General features: G+C 38.5%; 1 protein-coding gene across 3 annotated transcripts in view; it reads right to left on the bottom strand.

Moving 5' to 3' along the window:
- Window positions 1-15,307: 15,307 nt before the first annotated feature.
- The window catches only part of GPATCH2 (G-patch domain containing 2), a 102,728-nt gene continuing 94,850 nt past the window's right edge, over window positions 15,308-23,185 (bottom strand). For all 3 annotated transcript variants that reach the window (XM_083348770.1, XM_083348771.1, XM_083348772.1), the window contains one exon: window positions 15,308-16,919. In XM_083348770.1, the coding sequence (XP_083204896.1) occupies window positions 16,750-16,919 (170 nt within the window). In that variant the 3' untranslated portion in view covers window positions 15,308-16,749. The remainder of the gene's footprint in view (window positions 16,920-23,185) is intronic.

The following is a 23,185-nucleotide window of genomic DNA, read 5'->3' as shown; positions in this document are numbered from 1 at the left end:
ATATATATATATATATATATATATATATATATATATATATATATATATATATATATGTAATAAATTAGGTAATAATTATATAAAATAATATAATATTATATAAAACTGGAAGAAAGCAATAGCAAACCACTTCTGTAATGCTCTCAAGTAAGCAACATAGTTGTACATGAAGTCTCTAAGAACTGACCTAATTTCAAAGGTATCTTGCTTTACCATTAATATAATTATCCTTATTAAGCAGCCTGGTCCTACGACAAATCATAAAATGTTGTAAAATTTCAATTATTTTGCTTGCTGAGTTGGGAGAGATTAGCATGACATTTTATTGTAAGAAACTGTTATAACTCCTCACTCCTCACATAACTTGGCTGTGCAAATATAACAGGCATCTGTGACAAAATGCACACACTGACACATTTTTCTGAAAAAAGTTGACAGGAAATCAGGTCTCCTTGTTCCACTGCAAACACAGCAATGTCTGAATCAGGGTGATGATTTATACTATCTGACAATTCAAAGACAGGGGACATCTCTAACATACAGAGAAAACCAAAAATGGTAATAGTAGATCATTGCACTGACAGCTAATGGGATTGACTAACTGCAGAGGAATCTGGATCTGTTTAAAATATCACGTCTGTAAAGTAATGAGTCTGTGCTTAGTGAAGACCACCAGAAGGAGTCTTCATGGTCCACTTGTCAGTTGAATATATATTACAGTAAACCTGTTAAATCAATGAGTATTTAATACCTAAAGACAGGATGCTATGGAGTTGTGGGAGGGGAGTCTTTTTTCCTTAATACTCTTTTATCCTGATGGTGATTTGTGATTCTAATAGATCAATGTTTCTTTAAGTATAGTCAATAATATTGGAAAAGCCAATGTAGCAGCAAAGGCTGTTTAGATTTCATCTACTAGAAATAAGCCAGGGAATAATAAAAACAGAATACTTAATTGACTCATTAGATCATGTCGAAAGATTTTTACAGCATAGGAACAGTGGGAATGAAGAAATTTAGCATGACTTTAATCAAAGCATTTCTAAAAAAAATGGTGTATGTAAAACAGGACAATTCTCTTCCTAATTTACAGAAATTAAACCATGTGGAATATTTATGCAGTATTGCATATGATAGCTGGCAAGACTGATGGTACCTGAGATTTAAAATCACATGAAATGTAAGCTTTTATTCCTGTGGGGATAGGAGACATAGTGACACAGAGGCTTAATGATGCTGAAACCGCTGGCCAGAAATGGTCTGTACTACAGCAGTTCGAGGCTGGCTCTGTGAGATGGAGTGAACTTCCGTTGTTTGATCCCTAGATCCTGCCTATCCAGCAGTTTGAAAGCATGCAATATTGCTGCCTAGGGCCACGGTGGTTAGAATGCAGTATTGCAGGCTAACTCTGCCCAGAGCCAGGAGTTTGATCCTGACCATTTGAAGGTTGACTCAGCTTTCCATCCTTCTGAGGTCAATAAAATGAGGACCCGGATTGTTGGGTGCAATATGGTGACTTTAAAATGCTCAAATAGGGCTGTAAAGCACGGTGAAACTGTATATAAGTCTACATATACTGGACATGGCTAGATGCAAGGCATCACAACATGAAGTGAGGCAAGGTGAGATTGGTAGAGGAGCCCAGAAGAGCCAGCAACCCGAGTGCCACTATTTAGCTGGTGTAAAGCTAGTTCAGAACAGAATGAACTACTGTGTTTCTCTGAAAATAAAACCGGGTCTTATTTTATTTTTTTGCCTCCAAAAGAGTCACCAGGTCTTATTTTCAAGGGATGTCTTACCTCCAGTACCAACAGCCCTGCCCAACTGGTCAACTTCTTCTGTGGCCAAAGGAGCAGCTTCATTCTGCAACTGCATTCCAACCTGCATTTCACAGTCAGGCCTTTCTGGAAGACCTATGCAGCTGAGTACCCAGCTATGAATTCAATCCATAGCTTGGTCCTTGGCTTCAGAGGCCTTCCAGAAAGGCCTGTGACTGAGAAATGCAGGCCTGGCTGCAGAAGACACCGCAGAAGAAGTGGGCTGGTGAGGAGAGGCCTGGCTGCAAGGTAAGTGGGTGTGGGGTGCATGGGGCAGCTCCATACCCCTACCCCAGCCCTAGTTTGATTTTTAAGTCTGTGCCTCATCCCAAAACTAGGGCTTATTTTTGTAGTAGGGCTTATACTAGGCCCCCCTTAAAAATCAAGCTAGGGCTTATTTTCAAGGTAGACCTTACTTTCGGTAGCATTCTAGGCTGTCAGGACTGTATTGTGTATTTAGCACATGTAGATTTCCTTGACAGCATATGCCATATGCTAAATAAATAAATTTGTGGGGATAATTGGTAAACTGTGGGGTCTTTGGTGTTCTCTGAGGTAGTTTGTTTTCCTGCAGACATTTCATTATCAAACTAGGTAAATGATCAGTGCTAGCATCAGTAATACTAATGATGTTACCTAGTTTGGTAATTATTATTATTATTTATTACATTTATAATAAAATGCCTGCATGTTTATATGCGGTAGTTTTGGTGGGGGTGTAGTTTCCTCTTAATTAGAGTATTGTTTTCTGGATAATTGTTTATCTGGTGTTGATCCCTGCTTATCTGAACGTGGACTACTGGAGGGGATATACTGCCATCTTTTTGTTTTCTTTTTTAAATGGTATGTAAATGTTGGGTTCACATGCCATTGTCTGGATTCAGAAAGAAATTTACAAAACTAAAGTTCTCTTCTCCCATTAACTAATATGAGAGACAGAGTTGCTAAGAAGTAACCTAAATTAATAGATGTGAACTGTTCTGAGGCTATAGGCTGCAGTTGGCCATACTGTATACCAGAATAACAACAAACAACATTGTTGTTAAAAAAGATATGCTAGCAGATCCTAAATTATGGTGATAGACTCTTCCATAGCTAAGCCTTTCTGCTGTTTTAAGTTATATTGATAGAAAGAGCAATTTTAATTGGAGATGGGTACAGGGGGTCCACAACTTAGAACAGTTCAGTTAGTGACCATTCAAAGTTACAACAGCACTGAAAAAAGTGACTTATGACTGTTTTTTTACATTTATGGCCAATGCAGCATCCCCATGGTCATGTGATTTACATTTGAATGCTTAACAACTGGTTCATATTTATGACATTTGTGGTGTCCTGAGGTCATGTGATCATCTTTTGTGACCTTCTGACAAGCAAAGTCAATAGGAAAGACAGATTCACTTAACAACAGTGTTACTAATTTAACAGCTGCAGTGATTCACCTAACAAATGCGGCAAGAAAAGTCATAAAATATGGGGAAAAACTCACTTAACAAATGTCTCACTCAGGAACATAATTTTGGAGCTCAATTATGGTCATAAGTTCAAGGACCACCTGTATTTGTTTTCTACCATGCTGCTAAAATAATTAGATGCAAATTAAATAAATGCTTTAGTTCCTGACACCTATAATCCAAATGCCTTTTCTTTTCTTTCTTTTTTTAAAAATATGCCTACATTATTAACTTTTTTGCAAAATATTTGAAAAGCTTCTTCTAGTTAGATAAGAATATCTAACTATTCTTGAGCAGGCCAAATGCATCCTAGTTGTTTACATCATAGATGGTGAAAAGTTACGCTTTTTCAATTGTTGCTTTCTAGCAACTAGATTTTAAGTGATACTGATTGTTATATGTTGTGCAACAGAGATTAGTAGCTGCTGGTATCTTAATCCCCATATTGTTTTTCTAGTTTTCTTTAAGACTAAACTGGGGCTATCTTCACATCTGATTGTAGGAGTTTCCATAAATTAACTATATGCAGCAGAAAATATTACATGGAAACCCACAACACACATACACAATCTCTTCAAAATATAAATAATATTGCAACAACTAAGAAAACAAAAATGTATTTTCCCTTGTGATATATTTTAGAATTACCTTCTGTTTTTATCCTATTGCATTCTTTACCCCTCTTGGTGTCTGGTTTCCCATTTCCCAACAAGCACTTCTGTTTCTTCCTGTCATGGATTCAGAATGACAAGATATCTGCTGATTGGTGTATTTTTGAGAGAGGTGAAGATAACAAAAGTCAGGACAATCTTCTCTAGTCCCAAAGTGTCCCAACCTTGTCAGTGATATTGTCAGTAACATGGTTGAAAGAAGCTTGGAAATATATTTAGTATGGTTATTAACTACACTTCTCTTTAGTAGAGAAGTAGAGAAATAGAATAGAAAGTATATAAATGGATATCCCAAGTAATATGGTTCTTTGGCTTATATGACCACTCCACATTCAAAGGCAGGTATATTAAATTTGCGATGTCATTGTTCTTGCCAACTTCAGTATTTTTCTAAGACAATTTCATCTTTATTCAAATAAGGAAACAAGTGCAATGGTAATTAAGGAAAAGTGACAGGATATCTGGATATATTTTATCAGAGGTACAGTCTGAGCAAGACACCTAAGGTTTCTTTCTACTTCACTCCTCAGGTTATCTGCATTTTGGTGAGGGAAAGATGAAAACAAGAGACACCATAAACTGAAAGTGCAAAGGAACAGTTTTTCCAGGAAAAAAACAACAAACACTTGACAGATGCTTGACATTCTTTTTTCTTCATATGCCCAGAGGGTTGTCATGTTAGAGTCATGGGGAAAATAACTTTTACAAAGCAAATGTTAACAGCAAAGCATATTGGATACACACATTTGCAGACCTACTCTAGGCATCTTTTACCAGGGGAGAATGTAACTTTATCTGAAACATTTCATAATGCTTGAAATTTCAAGGGTATATCTATCCTGTATGCTTCCTTGCTATTTGTTTTCTTTACTAGAAACATGAGCTTATCCATACCTTCTCTTTTTGATTGCAATTTATTGAAATGATACAAGTGACAAGTGTCTCAATGTTAGGACAAAATGTGCATCTTTGGCAGCCAGGTATTTACTTTTTTCCATTGAACTCTTTCCCTACATGTCCAGATATGCTGCCTTATTATGGCAGGGGTGCTCTTGGGATGGATGAGTGAAGAATGCTTGAGATATATACCAAGAGTAAATATTTCCAGCAGGCTCAGCCAAGGCATGAAAGTTATCCCAACTATCCAACTAAAGCAAGTGGGTACCTACAGTAATCTATAGAAAAATGGTGATTGATGATATAGTGCCAGTTGATGGACCCCTCTAAGCAAATTGATGAGGATCTTTCAGGATATTAATGGTGTTTATGATGCAACTAAACCTTATGATATCTAGTTATTGAAGTTCACATGCAGGAAAGGGCAATCCAAGCTGCCAAAAAAAGAATTACAGTGGGAAAAGAGAACATGAGATCATTAACATGAAAAGCTCAACATGAAGAAAGATTAAACAAATCAACAACATATCGATATCTTTGGCATTAGTAAATTCAAATGGACCAGAATTGGATCTTTTAAGTGAGAAGATCCTACTAAGGGCAGGAGTATCAAAGAAGAAATGGCATGGATTTTCTAGTCAGGAAAGCTATAATAAAGACAGTACTGAGATAAAATACAGTCAATTAAATATCTATTAGATTTTGCAGACCACCCTCTAATATGAGGTTTATCCAAGTTTATATGCCAATCAATAGTGCAGAAGTGGGACTTCCGGTGGCGTCGCGGCGCCGAAGACAGCCTTCCCGGGCTGCCCGCGGCTCAGCTGTTTGTTTTTTCGCCCGTAACAGCGCCGAACAGCTGTTCGGGCGAAATTGAAGCCCCCTCCTCGGGAGAAGAGGAGGGGGTGAGGCCCCAGGTAGGGGTAGAGCTCTCCGAGGCCGCCTGAGCTTGGAGCTTGGGTGGCTGAAGGATTGAACTCCCCCGTAGCCTGGGTTGCTCCCAGCTGGCCGGCGTGTCTGCTCTGAACTTTCTGGAGCGGAGCCAGGCGTCTGCGAACCATCCCTGCCTGAAGAAAGGACTATGATTTAAAGGAGCAGGCAGAGCGGTACAAGAGATAAAGGTGAAGAGGCTTATTTTAATATACTCTCTAACTACTTGAACTTTTTAAACTCTAAGTGAAAGTGCGTCATATTTGAGGATTAAAAGATGGCGGCGAAACCTCCCCCTAAAACTCTTCGGAGTGGTGGATCCTCGCCAGTGCAACAATCATCTTTACAGGCGTTGCACCCTTCTGAAGCGCTGACAGCGAAGGAGTTTCGAGATGCTGTGGATAAACTTTTGGACTCAATTAATCAATCAATGGCTGATAAATTTGCGCAGATGGAGGAGAAATTGGAGAAACTGGAGGAGAGAATGGAAGAGAGGATGGAACAGAAGCTCAGCGTGATGAAGGTAGACATTTTGTCTTCAGTGCATAAAGTGGCGGAATGTGTGGAAGAATTAGATGAAAAGATGGATGATTTGGATCAAAGGAATGCTATATTAGAAGTCAAAGTAAGAGAGAATGAAAATGTAAGAGATAAACTGGAGAAGGACTTAAGTTTAGCCCAATTTTACCAGATGCAGTTTGCTGTCAGAATCAGAGGTTTAAAAGAGGATACTAAAGAAGACTTGAAGCAGCTGATCTCTGAGGCTTTTGAAGAAGTATTAAACCTGCCAGCATCTGAAATAAGAGCAGCTATGGATAAAGTGTTTCGGGTGAATTCATGGATTGCCAGACAGAGGAAGTTGCCTAGAGATGTGGTGGTTTATTTTGCAAAAAGAGAGATCAGAGATCAAATTATACAAGCTGCCTATGATGTTAAAGTGGTGATTGCTGAACAAGAAGTTTTGGTTTTAAAAGAAATTCCTCCAAGGATTTTAAGGGGAAGGAAGGATTATACATTCCTCGTGCATGAGCTCAAGCAAAGAGATATAAGGTTCAGATGGGAGATTCCTCAGGGGCTGATGGTGATGCATGAAGGTAAAAGGTACCGGTTGATTACTGTGAAGCAAGCGCGTGATTTTTACAACAATGTCTTAAAAGCAACTCCATTAACGCTCCTGGAAGCTGGGAAAGGATCTGGAGAAGAAGAACAACAAGAGGAGGAAACGGAGGAAAGTGGAGCGGGAGGAGATCAAGTTACAACTTCTTTGGATGATCCTAGAGAGCAAAGAGTGACGCGTGCTGCTTTAAAACGAGCAAAGAAAATAATAGAACAAGATCAACAAAAGTCTTCAGTTTCTTCGCAACGTACATACAGTCAAGCTGTGGGAGGAGCACGGCCTAAAGAAGTTAGTCCTATCAAGGCTGTGGTCCATGGGCTTCTGGAGAATATTCATGGCAACTAAATTCTTAACTTGGAATGCTAATGGACTGAATTCACCGCAGAAGAGGAAGAAAGTTTTTCAATATTTAAAGCAATTTAAGATAGACGTTATATGTTTGCAAGAAACGCATATTAGAGTTTTGGATCAAAAGTATTTATTGAACGCGAGACTGGGTACGCATTTTGTTGCCTCTGCAGAGAATAAGAAAAATGGAGTAGTTGTTTATGTTAAAAGTGCTCTAACAGCAGATTTAATTGAAGCAGATAAGCATGGAAGATATGTTATGATTGAGCTGCTGTTAGAAGGTAAAAAGATGCTTCTAGTTGGACTATATGCACCTAACCAACAACAAGCTGATTTTTTTAGCTTACTTCATACAAAGCTTACCCAGTTGGATTATAAATCTTTTATTTTTATGGGAGATTGGAATGGTGTTCTGGATGTACACTTGGATAAAGCTGGAGCTTTTAAGCGTGTTCCAAGCCACGCCAGATTGCCTAAAACTTTTTTTGAATTGAAGGATGATTTGGAATTGCGAGATATCTGGCGTGAGAGGCACCTGCAGGAGAAGGATTATACTTTTTACTCTGACAGACACCAATCTTTCTCAAGGATTGATTTTATTTTGTTGACTAATGACTTCTTTTTGAGAACTAAAAAAGTGAAGATATGTGCAAGAACTATTTCAGACCACAGTCCAGTTTGGTTGGAGATTGATAAGGAGAAAAGAGATAGGCGCTCGTGGCGCCTAAATGAGAACTTGTTTAGAGATCAGAGAAATGTGGAAGAATGTAAACAGCGGATGAAGGATTTTTTCGAGATTAATATGAATAAGGGTACCTCGATGGATATGGTTTGGGATGCTAGTAAGGCCTATATGAGAGGGGTGTTGATATATATGAATAATAGACGTAGACGTGTAATGGAAACTAGAAGGAAAGAACTGGAGAATGAAATAAAGGAAAAAGAAAGGGTTTTGATTTTGAATCCAGGGGACGTGAAGATTAAAGAGGCTATTAGGCTGCTAAGAGGACAATTTGATAAATTAATGGCAGACCAAGTGGCAACCAATCTGCGGTTTGCTAGGCATAATACTTTTTGCAACGCTAATAAACCAGGCAGATGGTTAGCCTATAGACTGAGGAAGAAACAAAGGGCCTCTAACATAGACAAGATTGAATATAAAGGAAGGGTTGTGTTTCAACAGAATCTAATTAAGGATGTTTTTGTGGATTTTTATTCGAAATTATATACCAAAGAGGAAATTGAGGTAAAAGACATTGATAAATATTTGGAGAATGCTAATATTCCGGTCCTTACGCAAGCACAAAGAGAGGGGATTAACCAACTGATCACAGAAGAAGAAATCCTTACAGCAATTAAGGATTTGAAGGTTGATAAGGCGCCCGGTACGGATGGCTTGTCTGCGGCCTTTTATAAAAATTTACAATTTGAGATGATAAAACCGTTAAAGGAACTGTTCCAGACAATCCAGAGGGGGGGAAAGGTGCCACCGTCTTGGAGAACAGCTTTTATCTCATTGATTCCGAAGGAAGATCAGGATGCTACTCAAGTTAAAAATTACAGACCGATTTCGCTTTTAAATACAGATTATAAGATATTTGCTAAGGTTTTGGCTAATAGACTGATGAGGGTTCTGCAACAGGTGATTCATGGGGATCAAACGGGGTTTATTAGTGGTAGGCAAATGAAAAATAATGTTAGACATATAGTTGATGTGTTAGAGTTTTTGGAAAGACACAACCAGATCTCTGCAGCGCTAATCTTTTTAGATGCTGAAAAGGCTTTTGATCAATTGAATTGGCAATTTCTGTTGAGAATGTTAGATAAAATGGATTTTGGGGAAAATTTCTTGCAGCCGATTAGGGCATTATATCAAAAGCAAACTGCCCGAATCATAGTTAACAATAGCTTGACGGCAGTATGTAATATTGAGAAGGGTACAAGGCAAGGATGTCCGTTATCGCCCTTGCTATTTGTATTAACTTTAGAGATATTATTGAACAAGATTCGGAATTCGGAAAAAATTAAGGGGATACAAGTTGGAGATCAAGACTATAGATTGAGAGCATTTGCAGATGATCTGGTTGTTACAGTGACCCAGCCAGAGAATTCTGTTGTGGACCTGATAGAGATAATAACACAATATGGGAAGGTTTCTGGATTTAAAGTAAATATACAGAAAACTAAAATTTTGGCTAGAAACATGACAGTTTCACAGAAGGCCTTCTTGGAAGGATTAACTGGATTTGAGATTGTTAAAAGGGTTAAATATTTGGGGGTAATTTTGTCGCCCTCGAATACAAAGCTATATAAAAATAATTACGAAAAATTGTGGGGGAAAATTCAAAAAGAATTGGAGAGTTGGCAAAAATTGCAATTGACTTTGTTGGGACGGATTGCAGCAGTGAAAATGAATGTCCTGCCCAAATTTTTATTTTTATTTCAAATGATACCGATTCTTAAGAAAGATTCTAACTTGGAGGAATGGCAGCGTGGTATCAATAAATTTGTGTGGGCAGGGAAAAAGCCACGAGTTAAACTTAAGATTATGCAGGACATTCGTGAGAGAGGTGGCCTTAAATTGCCTAATTTTAAATTATATTATGAAGCTGCTGCATTAGTAGGAATAAGTGATTGGATTAATTTGACGCAATCGAGGTTATTAAATCTTGAGGGCCATGATTTGTTGTTTGGCTGGCATGCATATTTGTTGTATGATAAGAAGGTAGGTACCGTGTTTAGGACGCATATTCTAAGACAGGCATTGCTGAGAGTTTGGAAGAAGTATAGACATAAGCTAAGTTGTAAGATACCATTGTGGGCAATTCCAAAACACGCAATAGAAAATATACATGCTGGTTTCAAACACGATGAGACTACCTACAAGGAAATTTTAAGTTTAGAAAGGAATGTTTGGTGTTTGAAATCATATAGCTTCTTGCGAGAAGAGAAGGTTGTACAAACATGGTTTCAATATACTCAGCTACGGGCCAGGTGGAAAGAAGACCAGAAAATTGGATTTGCAACGATTGATGAAAATTTGATAAAGCAAATTAGAAATCAGGGACCTGCACACATTAAACGGATATATCTTGCACTGATTGAGATTGATTCAGAAACAGAGCTTGTTAAGGACTGTATGATAAAATGGGCCCAAAATATCCAGGAAGTTATTACTATGGACATGTGGGAGAAGATTTGGGTGAGGAATGTGAAATTTACTCAAGCTCAAAATTTAAGAGAGAATTTTTATAAGATGTTTTATAGATGGCATTTAGATCCTAAAAAACTTGCAAGTATGTACCCGAATTATCAGCCTAAGTGTTGGAGGTGCGGGGCTGAAGATGCAACATATTTTCACATATGGTGGACATGTAAAAAGGTTAAGGCCTTTTGGATTAAAATCTGGTGGAATATACAGAAGATTTTTAAAAGAAGGATAAAGTTTTGTCCGCAATTTTTTTTGTTGGGAATAATTGTTGATGCTACAGTGGTGGACTCTAAGTTGATGCTGAATTTAATTACGGCAGCAAGACTTTTGATAGGACAATATTGGAAGAAAGAGGAGCTGCCGACCATAGAAGAATGGACTTTAAAGGTTTCCGACCTGGCAGAGATGGCGAAGATATCGGCTTATTTGAAAGATCACTCGCAAGAACGTTATATTATGGAATGGAGAAGGTGGATTGAGTTTATCCAGAATAAGTATAGGGTTAAGAAGTTTTATCTAGCATTTGAATAAGTCTTCTTTCGTGTTTTTTCTTTTCTTTTCCAATTTTCTTTTTTATATATATTTAATAATGTTAAGTTTTGTTTGTTCTTATACAAGTTAGAGGGTGATGGATTTTAGAATTTATGGTTGTTAGTATATGGTTGCTTATGATTGTTTTTATATATATATACCTTGTATTTAGCTCTGGGAAGTCCGGGGGGGGGGAGGAGGGTGGGGGGGAGGTACGGGGAGGGAAGAGGGAGGGGGGAAGGGGGGAGGCAAGGGAGGGAAGAGGGAGGGGGGAGCTGGGGAGGGGAGGGTCGGGGGGGATGGGGGTTTTTAATGGAAAATTGTATTGTAAAACTTTTCAATAAAAAAAAAAATAGTGCAGAAGTGTAGTTGATGATTTTCATGGCCAAGTCAATCAATAGAACATGGATGTTGGTGGCTGGAATGTCAATTTGGAAATAGTACAGAGGGAAATGTGATTGGACAATGTGGTCTAGGAAACATAAATAAAGAGAACAATTTATTACTTTATACCAATTGATGACTTCATCATTGTTATCACATTCTTCCAACAACCAAAATGGCACCTATATAAATGGACACCATCAAATGAACTACATAGGAATCAGACTGACTATATTATGATACCAGCAAGTGGAAGAGCTCAGTAATAACAGCAAAAATGTGGCCAATGGTAGTTTGGCTAGCAAGCAGCTAAAATGGAAAAGCAAAGCCAGTTACCCAAAACAATCCTGCACATATACCCACCAATTTCAAGGACAATGTTACAAATTATTTTGAAATCCTGAGTCCCACTGATAGGAAGCAGAGGCAATGTGGAATGAAATAAAGAAAAAGTTAAGGATGAATGTGAAAGGAGGAGAAGGAGAAGAAGAAGAAGAAGAAGAAGAAGAAGAAGAAGAAGAAGAAGAAGAAGAAGAAGAAGAAGAAGAAGAAGAAGAAGAAGAAGAAGAAGAAGAAGAAGAAGAAGAAGAAGAAGAAGAAGAAGAAGTCCTAAGAGAAGCCAAAGCAACAATTTCAGGGAGGAATTTAACAAATAATTTCAGAGAGCTGCTAGAACAGACAAGAAGCAGTATTACAATAACATCTCTTAAGACATTGCAAATAGAAACAGCCTTTGAAAAATGAGTCTTCCAAAAGTTCCCTGAACTCATAAAGAGGTTCCAACCTTGAAGTGGTATGCTAAAGGACACCAATGGAGAGTCAGTAACTAATTCAAAAACAGATTAGACAGAGGTAGAGGAATACTGAAATTCTGTGCACTAGAGTTATCTACATATAAGAGACTTTAGAAGATTTTTCCTATTTGAATAAACTCTTAATATTAGAAAATGATTAAATCAGGACTATCAACACTAAGGGACGCGGTGGCTCAGTGGGTTAGGACGCTGAGCTTGTCGATCGGAAGGTCGGCAGTTTGGCGGGTCGAATCCCGAGTGCCGCGTAACAGAGTGAGCGCCTGTTACTCGTCCTAGCTTCTGCCTACCTAGCAGTTCGAAAGCACGTAAAAATGCAAGTAGAAAAATAGGGACCACTACGGTGGGAAGGTAACAGCGTTCCGTGCGTCTTTGGCGTCTAGTCATGCCGGCCACATGACCACGGAGACGTCCTCGGACAAGCGCTGGCTCTTCGGCTTTGAAACGGAGATGAGCACCGGCCCCTAGAGTCGGAAACGACTAGCACAAATGTGCGGGGGAACCTTTACCTTTACCTTTATCAACACTAAAGGAGCCAACATCTAACAAATGCATTGCAGACTAACACTTGGTAAAGGAGCAACGAAGACCTTGAAAAAACTGTTCTAATACCATGAACATGTCTATTCTTATAAAGATCAGAATATTTATATGTATATGATGTTCTCTATGACATATTTGTACCTACAAAGATAAATATTGGGTAGGCAATCATGTTTTCCATGATACTCTATGGAACCTGCACTTTGAAGAAAGACAGAAATTTTAGTGAATTTTCTGAACTTCAGTGATTGGAAAGATAGTTGAGAATACCATGGATACATAGAAAAAAATCATAGAACAAATCAACTTAAGAGTTCTCACTTGAGAATGACCACAAATGACCAGACTGTAATTACCATATTTTAGATTCATTACATGAAAACCTGGCTCCCTGACAAGTCCATAATGCTGGGAAAAATGGAAGAAAAGCACCAAAATATAGAAGATGAACTTAGCTACTTCCAGAATGAGTACATAGTTCAAAATCTAAGAGACAAAGTTGGAACAGATCATCCTGGAAAAGGTATATCTATCTGGTCACTAAGAGTCAACATTGACTTGATGGCATCCAATAATCAATCACTGAACATTTTGGTAGCCATTCAGAAATCATCCTGTCCCTACTGCAACTACATGTTTTGCTTAAGCTGCAATAATGGATTGCTTGCTCATTCATTCATAAGTAGAATCAGGGAAACTAAATTTCATTAGCTTATCTCAAATGTTATTCTGTACACTTGGAAATGAAGGGTAACCTACTCCTGCTGTAAACCCTATGTCATCTGCTACTTTGTAGGGTCAACGGCTTCTTGACAATTTGGAAGGGGGTGCAAGGATTTGCAAGGGGAATAAAACAAAAAAATATGTAATAATTCTAGTTCCAATTCTTTGAAACTGGTTGAGTTTGATACAGTAATCTGGATAGGCTGACATGCCAACAATAGCAAAGACAGGTATGACATCCAAATTCTGCTTAGATACTGGTTATGAGATATGTTCCTAAGTCTGTCTTTAATTCAGATTTGTAGGTAAGTTGAAGTTACTTAGTGTTAGTTAGTCAAATGCTCATCAGATCATTCCGGATAGTCCTGACAGCTATGCTAGCTTTGAGAATGCTTACCATAAATGTCTTAAAAGGCCTGCTACCTTGGGGGTGGCTGACCAGATAGAGAAGAGCCCACCCCGAGACCCACCCATTGTTTTGGCTTTTAGCTTTTCCATTTAATTCCTCCTAATTTTGTCTTGTAGTACTTTACTTTTTATCATTTTGTAAGCTGCCCAAAGTCATTGTACCATTGAGATGGGCCTTATAACAAATAGTCATGACTACCTGATCATTAGTTGTAGTATCTATGTGGTGTTGGGGTGTGTGTGAAAATATGACCTTTACATTGACTTGAAGATTATCTAAAATGCTTAGATATCTGGGTACATTGTGAAGCACAATGAGAATCTTGAAAGAAAACGTCTTGGTTATGCAATACTTAACTCTAGCGACAAAATAGTTCAAGAATCAATTTTCAAAGGTGACAATTGTAAACCAAGCCTTTACATTTGCCTTCCAAATAATAGGAAATGATGCCTTAATGATGTAGCAAAGTATTCCCCCCCCCAAAAAAATAAGCCAATCTAATCTATATTAAATATTTTGCTTGACAAATAAGTTCCCTCCTCATAAATTGATTTCAACATTTCAGGAACATCAAATGCAGCATTTATATTGACACTTGCTGCTTCACCTTGTATTTTAATATTCTGTAAATCTGCCCTCATTTTGGAACAATTGAACCAATACCTACTTGTAACAAATTCCTTGCCACAATTACCTTCACTTGGTGCATGTGCAGCTTTTAAATCATTAAACTTTTCTTGCAATAAAGGCCAATAGGCATATTACTCTGATTTTAACATCTAACCGTATTATCACAGCTTTTCCATTTCAATGATTAAATAACTGTGTTATTTAGTAATAATTGTAGTTTCCATGAGGGCAGGGTCTTTCACATCTTCTGTTATTCTCACATTATCTTTCAAAATCATTTTGATCATTGATGAATTGTAGCCTAATGCTTTTCTAGTGACTGGTGATGTTTCACCCCTTTCTGCTCACTTTATTATTGACACTTTTATTTTCAATCATGATTGTTTGCCTTTTCTTTGATGCATCATAAGCACTTTCAGCAGACTTACACTTTGGAAGCATGGTTACAAGGGTAAATAAAGAGAAAAATTAAAACCAAATAAGAAGTTATGCACTCAACACAGTGCTAATGACAAACAGATCTGATCTGAAGTTCTCCTTCCTCAAGACAACAAATTGCTGAAGCCGCAGTTTTCAAGAGCATCACAAAGTAGCATGAGTTCATTATTATCAATCACTGCATTTAACTTATTTTTTAATATAATAGGCTTTATGGCAGTTCATTCATAAGTACAAGTTCCCTATAAGTTGGATGTTCTTAACCCGGGAACTGCCTTATGATCATATTCTGGTAGGAGTATTTTAATGAATTCAAAGGGCAATTAGTTTGGGGAGCGGATATGCCATTCTAGCATAATAATTAGAACACATCATTAATGCATTGATGGAAGTCCTCTTTAATGAATTTGAGATGTCAGCACAATGACAAGTCCAAAGATTAAGTATAATATTGTTAATCTTATCAAAAGGTTGTCTGTTTTACTATTCCCTTTGCCGTTTTTTAAAAATTTGTGCCTGGCAAGCCTTCCTTCTCACTAGCAGGCACCATTTGTCAATTACAGAAATATTCCCAAACTACCATGGATGGACTGTAGTTAATATGGTCCCATTTTAAATCCATCCCCTCAAGTTAGACAGTCACAGTGATATGATAAAAGGTGACAGTAGGTTTAAAAATTTATTTTAAAAAGAATACAAGCTAAGACACCAGAAAGGAAAGTTAAAAAAAGGAGGGCGTGTAAATAAAAAAAGAGAATTGAGTTACCTGCTGCAAATGTTAGAAGACAAATTCATCATTTGTCATTTTGCATTTCTCATACAAAATTGCACATTTTGAAGCAAGACGCAATTTATGCTGATCTAAAGAGATTGCATATAACAATACTGAACCATTTAGAAGACCCAATGAATCAAGGCTATACAGAGTCATATGGCAATATTTTAAAAACAAGGGTGCATCACCTGAGGCTCCAGGGCTAAATGTGACCCCCAAAATTTGATGTAGCACCTGTTGCAATCACAATTATCGTGCCCAAAGATGAGAAATATAAAAGATCATATTACTTATATGTAATTAATTTAATTATATACACACAATTTAATTTAGGCTTTGCCCCTAATGTTTTGGACTATGGATTGGGGGCATCTGTGGAGAGACAGTTATATATAGCACAAAAATAGCCCGTGCCACAGAGCAATTGAAACCCCTTACCTTGTTAACATTCATTACATTTATCACACCCATGTAAAAATGACAGTTAACTCCATCTAAGCCCATATCCTGTGTTTAGCTCAAAGCATTTTGTGCATCTCTTTTCCTATTCTATGTTTGCCTCTTACTACAAAAAGAATTTTGTAGCCAGGCTTTCTTTTGTATTACCCACTACAATTTTTTGGAATGAATCTGAGAAACACAGCAAAATACTTCCCAGACAAGACGCCTTAGTAACTAAGCAGCTTTCCAGAGTAAAAGACCTATGTTTAAACCAGCAAAGGATAATGGGTTTATGTACGGTGTTGGCAAGGCTTTTAAAAAGTGGGAGGAGAATTTAATCATTTCTTTGAATCTTTGACAACATAACTAAGACCACATTTTTTTTAAAAAAAGGTACAGTTTAAAAGATGATCATTATTACACACTCAGGATTCAAAGATTAGGACTGCCCTAAAGACTGGCCCCACACAGCTTTAACAGAAAACAATGAAGCATCTCTATTAAAAAATTACAATAAGAATCACTGGATGTCTTGGCAACAAATTAGAACATTTTCAGATATTCAAAGTTCAAGTTAGTTTTGTTGATGTCTGAACCAGCAATTGGAATCTCTTTCTGTCAGCTGAATCCAAGTCCAAGTCCCTTTGGCCTCTGAATTGCCCGGATTGGTTCAGCTATCCCTTTGCCATCTGGCCCAAGGCCTGTGCCAGGTGTCCAGCCCATGCTTTGAAGCATCCGATTCCCAATGTTGCTGTCTGAGATTGGCTGAGCATTTTCACCAACAAACCCTGAGACAAAAAGGAATATTCAACATTAATCAGTACAATCACATGAATATAATAATCTCCCAATAAGCTCTAAACCTTCTTTTTCTCTTAATTTTTCTAATAGGTTGCTGAACAAGATGTCTTTGTACATACAGTACAGGTGAAACTCGAAAAATTAGAATATCGTGCAAAAGTTCATTTAGTTCAGTAATGCAACTTAAAAGGGGAAACTAATATATGAGATAGACTCATTACATGCAAAGCAAGATAGTTCAAGCCGTGATATGTCATAATTGTGATGATTATGGTGTACAGCTCATGAAAACCCCAAATCCACAATCTCAGAAAATTAGAATATTACATGCAATCAATAAAACAAGGAGTGTACATAGAACAATATCAGACCTCTGAAAAGTATAAGCATGCATATGTACTCAGTACTTGGTTTGGGCCCCTTTTGCAGCAATTACTGCCTCAATGTGGTGTGGCATGGAAGCTATCAGCCTGTGGCACTGCTGAGGTGCTATGGAAGACCAGGATGCTTCAATAGCAGCCTTCAGCTCTTCTGCATTGTTCGGTCTCATGTCTCTCATCTTTCTCTTGGCAATGCCCCATAGATTCTCTATGGTGTTCAGCTCAGTTGAGTTTGCTGGCCAATCAAGCACAGTAATCCCACGGTCATTGAACCAGGTTTTGGTGCTTTTGGCAGTGTGGGCAGGTGCCAAGTCCTGCTGGAAAATGAAGTCAGCATCCTCATAAAGCTTGTCTGCGGAAGGAAGCATGAAGTGCTTCAAAATCTTCTGGTAGACGGCTGTGTTGACCCTGGACTTAATGAAGCACAGTGGACCAACACCAGCAGATGACATGGCTCCCCAAATCAACACAGACTGTGGAAACTTCACACTGGACTTCAAGCATCTTGCAGTGTGTGCCTCTCCATTCTTCCTCCAGACTCTGGGTCCTTGGTTTCCAAATGAGATGCAAAAGTTGCTCTCATCAGAAAAGAGGACTTTGGACCACTGAGCAACAGAGCAGGTCTGTTTTTCTTTAGCCCAGGTAAGACGCTTCTGACGTTGTTTGTTGTTCAGGAGCGGCTTGACAAGAGGAATACGACATTTGAAGCCCATGTCCAGGATCTGTCTCTGTGTGGTGGCTCTTGATGCACTGACTCCAGCCTCAGTCCACTCCTTGTGAAAGTCCCCAACACTTTTGAATGGCCTTTTCCTGACAATCCTCTCCAGGCTGCGGTCATCCCTGCTGCTTGTGCACCTTTCTTCCACACTTTCTCCTTCCACATAACTTTCTATTAATGTGCTTTGATACAGCACTTTGGGAACATCCAACTTCTTTTGCAATTACCTTTTGAAGCTTTCCCTCCTTATGGAGGGTGTCAATGATGGTTTTCTGCACAACTTTCAGGTCAGCAGTCTTCTCCATGATTGTGATTCCTACCGAACCAGACTGAGAGACCATTTAAAGGCTCAGGAACCCTTTGCAGATGTTATGGCTTAATTAGCTGATTAGAGTGGGACACTTTGAGCCTAGAATATTGCACCTTTTCACAATATTCTAATTTTCTGAGATTGTGGATTTGGTGTTTTCATGAGCTGTACGCCATAATCATCACAATTATGACAAATAACGGCTTGAATTATCTTGCTTTGCATGTAATGAGTCTATCTCATATATTAGTTTCCCCTTTTAAGTTGCATTACTGAACTAAATGAACTTTTGCACGATATTCTAATTTTTCGAGTTTCACCTGTACTGACTTCCAGGTTGAATGCTAATCTGCAAATGGTATAGGCTGCTTTCCTTCCTTATTTCAAAGAAAATGCATTATATGAATGTGACAATGTCATTGCATGATGTAATTTTGTTAAACACTCCTTATAGCCAAACGCTTGAAAGATTTATATAAATTTCAGAAATTAAATTTTAGTAATAGAAGTAGAAATACAGATAGTATTTTTCATGCTGGGCCTCTATCAAACACATTTAATTTAATATGTTAAATCTATATAGCATTTCAATTCTGAAAAGGTGCTTTGAAGTGTATAAGGCAGAAATGTTGCATATGTCTGCAATCTTCTCATGGCTGCAGTTTTACTTGGGATTATGTGGTTATCTTACAGAGTTGCAGACAGATGCTATGCTTGTGCAGGATTTCACAGATTCAGTTCCTTTGCAGGAAGAGTTAAAGCAGGCTATGTCTGAATGTCTTCACAATTGGATGGCTCAAATATCAGACTCAAAGTCATGCATCCTCCTTTTATAAAAGTATAGAACTAAACCATATCTATAGTTATAAGCTCACAATCACTTCACACCACATTAAAGGCCAATGGAAAATCAGAATCTCACTTTTAATCTGCTAATTAGCATTACCTATTCTTAGCACAAACGACCAGTGCAAGATGTAACAGGATCTCCTTGCCAAATCATGTTTTGGGGATGGGAAGTTGTTCTCTCATTTTGCTTTCGGTTTTAGAGACAACTGCCAGTACCCAAATGTTGTGACAACATCAGAAGGAAATTTGCAAAATGCAGAATGGCAACATGGCTGCTAATACATTACTGTCCTACAGAGATACAAATTAAAATGGAAGAGCAAAATTCTCAGGTGAAATTTGAGAAGGAAAATTAATATCCAATGTCCAACTCAAGATCCTAATCTTCAAAGTGTGGCTTGGTAACTTGGCTGCTCTATACCTGAATTATAATCTGTGGACATTTAATTTTGTAAAAGATATGTGTTGTATAAGTATATTTTTATATACTGAAAAAATAATGCTCTAATCAGAAGAGATATAGGAATGTGGCATTTGGGGGAATTTTAATCAAGCTGATTAAAATTAATATGATCTATTCCCATCAATAAGAAGTATAACCTTTCAAACAGCTTGTGAACAAAGTAGTAAACATTTGTGGCAATCACCTAGTTAATGCTTTTGCCCAGGTTCGCCTGGTGCGCTAGTTGTGACCCTATCTGGACCGGGATGCCCTGCGTACAATCACTCATGCGCTCGTGACCTCTCGTATAGACTACTGCAATGATCTGTACATGGGGCTGCCCTTGAGGACCACTCGGAGGCTTCAGCTGGTGCAGAATGCGGCCACACAAGTTGTGATGGGGGTCTCCCGATACTCCCATATAACACCTCTTCTCCGCGAGCTGCATTGACTTCCAGTTGCCCTCCGGGTGAGATTCAAGGTGCTGGTGATTACCTATAAAGCCCTAAATGGCATGGGTCCGGATTACTTATGGGATCACCTGCTGCTGGCGTCATCTTCCCTTCATCCTGTGCGTTCCCACAGAGAGGGCCTCCTCAGGGTGCTGTCGGTCAGAGAGTGTCAGCTGGCGGCCCCCAGGGGGAGAGCATTCTCTGTGGGCGTGCCAGCCCTTTGGAATCAATTACCGGTTGAGCTCCGGATGGCTCCCGACCTTCGCTCTTTCCGCCGTGATCTGAAAACCTACTTATTTGAACAGGCCGGCCTGGTCTAGGGTTTGGGGTATTTTTAACTATTTATTGTTAGGGCTAAATTAATTTAATCTTACTTTTAACTTTTGTATGTAGTACTTTTATTGCCCTGTACACCGCCCTGAGTCCTTCGGGAGAAGGGCAGTATAGAAATTCAATAAATAAATAAATAAATAATGCTATTTGCTGATAGTTTACTGTTGATCCATTGGCACACAAGCCTCTCGTGTCTTTTTAAAATCTGCTAAATTTGACTGATATCTAAAACCTCCCCTTCATGGATTACTGCCTTGTCGTGATGAAGGGGCTTGCATAATTGAATGAAGCTATGAGCTATGCCATGCAGGGCCACCCAAGATGGACAGGTCATAGCAGAGAGTTCTGACAAAATGTGATCCACTGGAGAAGGAAATGGCAACCCACTTGCCTATATGCGGGTCAAGAAGCGACAGTGAGAACCGGACACGGAACCACTGATTGGTTCAAAATTGGGAAAGGAGTCCGGCAAGGCTGTATACTGTCACCCTGCCTATTTAACTTATATACAGAGCACATCATGAGAAACACAGGGCTAGATGAATTAAAAGTTGGAATTAAAATTGCCAAGAAAAATATCAACAAGCTAAGATATGGAGATGATACCACTGTAATGGCAGAAAGTGAAGAGGAACTAAAGAGCCTCTTGTTGTGGGTAAAGGAGAGTGCAAAAGTTGGGTTGAAACTTAACATTAAGAAAACCAAGATCATGGCATCCGGCCCTCTCAATTCCTGGCAAATAGATAGGGAAGAAATGGAGGTAGTGACAGATTTTATTTTCATGGGCTCCAAGATCACTGCAGATGGGGACTGTAGCCAAGAAATTAAAAGACGCTTACTCCTGGGGAGGAAAGCCATGGCAAATCTAGACAGCACACTAAAAAGCAGAGACATCATCCTGCCAACAAAAGTGCAAATAGTCAAGCCACGGTTTTCCCAGTTGCAGTGTATGGCTGTGAAAGTTGGACCATAAGAAAGGCTGAGCGCCAAAGAATTGAGGCCTTTGAACTATGGTGCTGGAGAAGACTCCTGCGAGTCCTTTGGACTGCAAGACGTTCTGACAGCTCTTTAGAAGGCCAGATCTTGAAGTTGAAACTCAAATACTTTGGCCACCTAACGAGAAGGAAGGACTCACTGGAGAAGAGCCTAATGCTGGGAAAGATTGAGGGCAAAAGAAAAAGGGGACGGCAGAGAATGAGCTGGCTGGCTGGAGTCACTGAAGCAGTAGGTGTGAGCTTAAATGGACTCCAGAAGATGGTAGAGGACAGGAAGGACTGGAAGAACATTGTCCATGGGGTCGCAATGGGTCAGACATGACTTCGGAACTAACAACAAATCTAAAACCTGACCTGGTTGGACAACTGAGTGGGCAGCAGTTGAAAGGTTATTCTGATACATGCATATGCACCCATCCACATTATCTTGATATTACAGTAATTTATACTGACAAAACAAAATCTTCCAAACTCACAAAAGTACACCATCTTCTTATGAAATTAGCCTCAAATTTTTTGATGACACTTTTTATTATGCAAGTGTTTTATTATGCAAGGGTTGAAAATGTAATATAAAGTTTGTAAAAGTAAAAGGCAATAGTATATATGTAATAAATCAGGTGAGATCCTTAAAAAGAGGCAAAACGGGGCAAAAAGAAAACAAATTTGCAATTTAATTTTTATTTCAAAATAATGTGATGTCATTAAGGGTAGATTTCTATGAAAATTAAGGCATACAATTTTTCTCAACAGCTGTTGGTACAGGTACATTCTGGTTAAACAGAGCACTAGCATTCAATGCCATACCCTTTATTTTACAGGGTTTGGTATGAATTAATTTAATTCCATCTGTATGCTAAAATCAGATCAGAGGTCTAATGCTGCTATAGGCTTCACATCTGTTTAATCATTTTAGGATACAGCAGCTTGTTGAAGTTCAGACTATAACTACGCAGTATTTAAAAATGGGGAGAATATTTTAATAGTTGGAGAATTTCAGTAGGTCTTAAACTGAAAAGAACATCAGAAATATTGACTATAGTTCAATATGCAAAGTATTTTCTAACATTTATATTTTTTGATATGCTAGTTTTTAAATGCTACTTTTAAAAAGACTTTTGAAAGCAGGTTCATACAGAACGGGCCTCAATTAAGTAAAAATGTCATTTTAAATATGTGTGAACCTTTAACTCCTAGCGCTACAATTGAAAAACACTTCTCTTTCATGTCTATAATCAAATTTATACTGCTTTATGTTTAACAGAAGATTGATGCTGCCATTCAAAGTATGCTTACCAGGATGAAAGACTCACTCAGGATAGGCAGGTTGGAAATACTGCACTCCTGGGCCATAGGAATACAATTTACAGGATTATGCTTTTTAGAAAAACACTACACTGAATACCCCCTTCATGGATTACTGCCTTGTCGTGGCGAAGGGGCTTGCGTAATTCAATGAAGCTATGAGCTATGCCGTGCAGGGCCACCCAAGACGGACAGGTCATAGCAGAGAGTTCTGACAAAACGTGATCCACTGGAGAAGGAAATGGCAACCCACTCCAGTATCTTTGCCATGAAAACCCTATGGATAGTACCAAAAGGCAAAACGATATGACTTGAATTGAGAATTGAGGCCTTTGAACTCTGGTGCTGGAGAAGACTCCTGCGAGTCCCTTGAACTGCAAGGCGATCAAACCGGTCAGTCCTAGAGGAGATCAACCCTGACTGCTCTTTAGATGGCCAGATCCTGAAGCTAAAACTCAAATACTTTGGC

Source organism: Vipera ursinii, assembly GCF_947247035.1.
Source record: "Vipera ursinii genome assembly, chromosome: 1".
NCBI lineage: Eukaryota > Metazoa > Chordata > Lepidosauria > Squamata > Viperidae > Vipera > Vipera ursinii.
The sequence above is the reverse complement of the archived record's forward strand: the minus strand, read 5'-3'. Positions and strand labels throughout refer to the sequence as shown.